General features: G+C 51.4%; 1 protein-coding gene across 1 annotated transcript in view; it reads left to right on the plus strand.

Annotated features, from left to right (window-relative positions):
* The window catches only part of PI16 (peptidase inhibitor 16), an 18369-nt gene extending 16056 nt beyond the window's left edge, over window positions 1-2313 (plus strand). The window contains exon 4 of the mRNA XM_015650768.3: window positions 996-2313. Coding sequence (XP_015506254.1) covers window positions 996-1138 — 143 coding nt within the window. The 3' untranslated portion in view covers window positions 1139-2313. The remainder of the gene's footprint in view (window positions 1-995) is intronic.
* Window positions 2314-4884: the final 2571 nt, after the last annotated feature.

A 4884-nucleotide genomic window follows, 5' to 3' on the forward strand; every position in this document is an offset into this window, starting at 1 on the left:
CACCAAACCAACAACCTCCACACCAAACCCCACCACAACCACCCCTACAGCCAAGCCAAAACCCACACCAACTGTAGCTAAGCCAAAACTTGCTATAGCCACGGCCAAACCAACCCCCACCACACCAACATCTACCACCACTACAGCCAAGCCAACACCTACTGCTACAACACCAGCACTGGCCACAACAGCAAGGACACAACTGAAAACTGCCACAACCACAAAGCCAGAGCTAGAAAGATCTGATCCTACTGAGGCAACCGGGATCACTCTTTCCTTTGAGCCCACCATAGACCCAGATTATGAAGTGTCTCCAGAGGCAGACACTGGAGAGCCTTTTAGCTCCTTCACTGCAGAGGATCCAGCCTTATTAGAAAGCATGGGCACAGCTTTCAGCCCCAGATCAGTCCCAGAAATAAAGAAAGAGGTCAAAGAGGATGGGAAAGAGAAATCAGCCTTTTCCAGTCCATCTCCATCCCTCAGCCAAGCTGTGACAGAGATGAAGTTAGGTTTCAATAGAGCTGAGCTCATAACCTCCTCCAAGTCAGTGGTCCTCAGCCCTGAAGAGCCCACATTTTTGCGCTTAACATCATCCTCCAAAGACAAAAAAGGGCCGAGCCCCCATTTCCAGACCTCCCTCTCAGGTAAGGCAACCATGGAGTTTGTCCTAGCATGGACACACGGACATTCAGGGATCCCCAAGCAGCATGGAGAGGGCTTGGGAGGAGCAGTGTCACACTGGTCCTTCGGATCCTCCTCTTGTATGTGGCACCAAGCCTTTTCCTCACTCTTTGCTCTAACCCTGAGGGGCTGATTGGATGTCCCTGAAGCATGGTCCCATTCACAGCCTGCTCCCACTAACGCACAGCTTCCCTGGACCAGAGCTCTACTGCCTCATGGTGTCTTGGGGGACGTCATGGCACACCTGCATGAGTGGGAGTTTCTCTTCTGCCAGATCTTCCCCTCTAACTCCACATTTTCCTCTCCTCTTCCAGCAGGTGCCCTGGACACAGAAGAACTGGAGACAAACTCGGACCAGACAAGTGTGGATCCACCCAAAGGTGGAGCCCCCAGTACCTGCTTGGGGCTTTCGCTCTTCCTCCTCCCCAGTGCCATCCTGGTGGGCCTTCTGCTCTGAAGGGTCTTCCTCAGCTGTCCCTGCACCCCTTACCAAGGCTTTTGTCAGCGCTGGTTATTCCACAGCCCTGGTAGGCTCAGGAGACTCCTTGGACAATTCACACACTCCCTCCTTACGCCGCCTTCTCTGCTGCAGCCCCGGCGAGCCAAGGGCAGCTGGCAGTCCCAGGGGAACTTTGTCCCCTTCCTGAGGAGACCCAAGGGCAGGAGGGTGTTTGCCATAATGCTGGTGACCTTGGACGCTTCTCCTTTTTCCTGGCTTCTGTTCCATTTCCAGGCTGGAAGTGTTGAACTCTCCCACGCACCCACAAACCCATCTGGCTGGCAGGCCCTGCCACAGCGTGACCCTGGGGACAGAGGGTGACTTGGGGACAATGAGACATGGTGGTTGGCTTTGGTATTTGTAGATGAGACATGGTGGTTGGCTCTGGTGTTTGTCAGGAGGAGTTTCCAGCAGAAATGTTCTTTTCCTTCCCAATGTGTTTCAGTTTTGGACATACGTTATCTCTTTCCTTTTTTGTCTAAATAGAGTGGCTTTTTTGAGGATTTCTGTTTCCCCCTGGCTGTGGTGTAGCTCTGGCCAGTACTACCCAGCTGATCCCCCCTCTCCTCCTCACACTCTGCAGCCCTTGCCTTCTCCAATGCCACAGATTTATTTTACGCGTGTGCCTGCACCTGTGTGCACGCACAGAAGAGAAACCTTCAGAGCTGAGAGAGGCCACCAGCTCCTTCATGTAGCTTTTACCTGCATGGCTTCATTCTTTGCATAATTTCTGTGTATTTGAATTAGGATACAGATTCCTCTTGACACGTAACTTGTGTGTATGCGGTCAAGGAGAACAAGGCCCCACATGTGTTGGTACAATTGGAGCTCCAGACATACAAGTGACATTGTTAGAAGTTATTGGTGGCTCCTGGGCTTGTTGCAGGAGCACTGACATTGTCTGGGCCACTGTGTTTTGTTACCCCACATCTCTCCTCCCTTTACCTGAGGATTCCCAGTCTGGTGTGTTAAATATGTGACAAGTTTTGCAGACAGGTGGAAGGAAGACAACAGCCCCCATTTCTTACAGATGAGGTGGAGGATGACCTGCAGGCCATTATTCAGATCCTCCACTGCTGCTCTGTCCTGTGCATCCCCAGAGCATGCACTGAATAAATCCTGTTGTGAAAATCTGTTCACTGTCTCTCTGGGGAATCTGGACACCTGGGAGCAACTTACTATACCTGTAAAATGCTCTTAATTATGTGCTTACCTGGAACTGATAAAAGACAACATGACTTCCGTGGGTCCTGAACAGGTTTTTTGGCTTTCCAAAAGCATCCATGTGCTGCTTTTTGTAAGGGTGTAACTTAAAGTTTTTTAAACTTGTGTAAAAGCAGCAGGAGGCTATGGGAATTGGGGATGACGTAGGGAATTTTTCTTGAGCATCCAGCTGAGTGTAAAGTAAAAATGTGTCCTCATCAGGAATTCTTGGGCAAGGGAAGCAAGAGAAAAAGAGCTCAGAGCAAACAAAGAAATAAAAACTATGGCTACAGCACTTCTGGTTCCCTGTTTTAGGAAGCCCAGCACAAGCTTTTTACACCATAAGCACACACAATTTATTCTTTGCAGCACAGAAAAAAGTTAAATGCAAGTGTACATCCCCAGATTGTGTTTTTGCAGCATTTTCACCTCTGGGAGCAGCAGAAGTTGCAAGTGGCTCGAGAGGCAGAATCAGCACTGGAGCGATGCCGGTGTCTGACTTTTCCCCATCCTCCTGCCCCTGCTTTTCTCAGCAAAGCTGCCCTGCAGCTCCACATTTCCTTTCTCCCGAGCCGCAGCTGTGCTGCAGGACCCTGGCTGAGGTCACTGCCAGTCCGGCCTGACCAGCAGATGGCACTGGGAGAGAACTGGGCAGCTCAACTCGCCCCGCACACCCTGCCCGCAGCTCTGAGCTTTGTTCCATCGCCAGCTTCAGCTGGAGTTAAGAATCACATTAGAAATAACCTCTATTATTTCTGCTGCCCAGCTGCCTTCGGGGCACAAACCCATCCCTGGCCTCTGGACAGAGGATAAAAATACAGCCCCACAGGCTGCTCCTCACCCGGGACAGAGGAGTGGGGTTGGAGATGAAAGAGCATTTCAGGACCTCCTCAGGTTTTACATCTGCGTGAAGGACAGTATGGCATTCTCTAAAAGTTCCCTAGAAACGCTACAAAGAGCACAAAACCATTTCTCCTCCCAGCAAGATCAGGGCACACGGACAAACCCTGATTTTTTGCAGTGCTGGATGTCCCACCCTGCTTAGAGCCAAGGAGGCACAACATCGAGGCTGCTGATTAACAGCCATCACCATCATTCCAGGATTCAGGTGTTTTATCACTGGTGTGGGGCTATGAACCTTGTGAAAACTCCTGAGTTTTGTTCTCCTGAAGGCTTTGCCTTGTGGAGTCGGGCTGTTGTGCAAGGACCTATTTATAGAGTTCCTCGCAGCAGCAAAGTCCAAGCCAGAAGGAAATCCGCTTTCCTCTTGCCCTGCTCCCCAGGCCAGCGGGGCTGAGCCTGCCCACACGGGCAATTGGGGGCTTTGGCTTCATCCTGACTCTTGCCCTTTAGGCAAGGGCAGGGTTTGGTGTGCTGCACAGGGGAGAATGCACAAAACATTCAAGGGAGACTTTTGCAGCATTTCCACTCCTTTTCTGGGGTTGGCATAAAGGGGACTCTGGCACTGGGGTGATCCTGGCAAAGATTCTGCCAGGTCCTTACAGCCCTGTGTGGTGGGAGGAGGAGGAGGAGGCATTAACCACCAGCTGGGCTGGTTAAATGGTGGGATTTGTGGTGTTTAGGAGGCCTGGCTTCTTTATGAACCTCACCTGCTTGGTTGCCTCCATCCCTGGGTCCGTTTCCAGCAGGGACAGGGAGGTGTTTGCTGCAGGTGGAGCGAGAGGAGGTTCCTTTGCTTCAGCTCCTGAATCTCCTGTGAATGCAGTGGGCCAGAACAGTTGTGGTGAGCTCACACCCTGCTGGGTATTTGCATTTGGGGTTATGCTGCTGGCAGGTCCATCCAGCTTCCCGCAGTGTTTGGGCTGGAAGTGCTCTTGTCCCACAGTGTCCTGTGAGGGTCTGGGGAGGACCCACCTTTCTCAATCTTGTTTCCTGGCTGCTCTTTACTAAAAGGAGGTGCCTATTCCTCCCTGCCACTGCGGTCAGGGATGGTGTGGCTGCCCCAGTGCCATGTGATGTGGGGTTCTAACCAGTGAGTCAAGTGGTGTCCCACATATCCACAGGTGTAATCTCAGCCAGGCTGGTCGCCCTCCTCCTAGGCAAAGCTGCCATTTCCTTTGTTACAGAACACATTGGAGCAATTAAACTTTACCTGGGCTGGTTTCCTAAGCCCTTGATGGGATTTATTTGGGTTAGTGTACCTTGAAAGTACCTGCATTCTCCTCTTGCTGGTATAAACATTATAAACATGTTTATAGCAAGGTCTATGCAGGGCAGAGGGATAATCTTGAGCCTTCGAGCTGACTGAAGAAGCAGGTTGGGCTTTGTGTAAGAGTTGTGCTGAAAAGTTCTGTCAGGAAAGCACCTGCTGACAGCAAACAAGATGGTCTCAGCTGCTTGGCCAACTCAGTCTGCCCCACGTTCTCACCCTGTGGCTTCCCTTTCACACCCAGGATTTTGGTCAGTCAGGAACAGTGACCAGCCCTCGAGAGGTCCCAGTTCACCAGCCAAGCTCACTTCAGGGCAATAAAAAGACTCTG

The sequence above is a fragment of the Parus major genome, chromosome 26, assembly GCF_001522545.3.
Source record: "Parus major isolate Abel chromosome 26, Parus_major1.1, whole genome shotgun sequence".
Lineage (NCBI taxonomy): Eukaryota > Metazoa > Chordata > Aves > Passeriformes > Paridae > Parus > Parus major.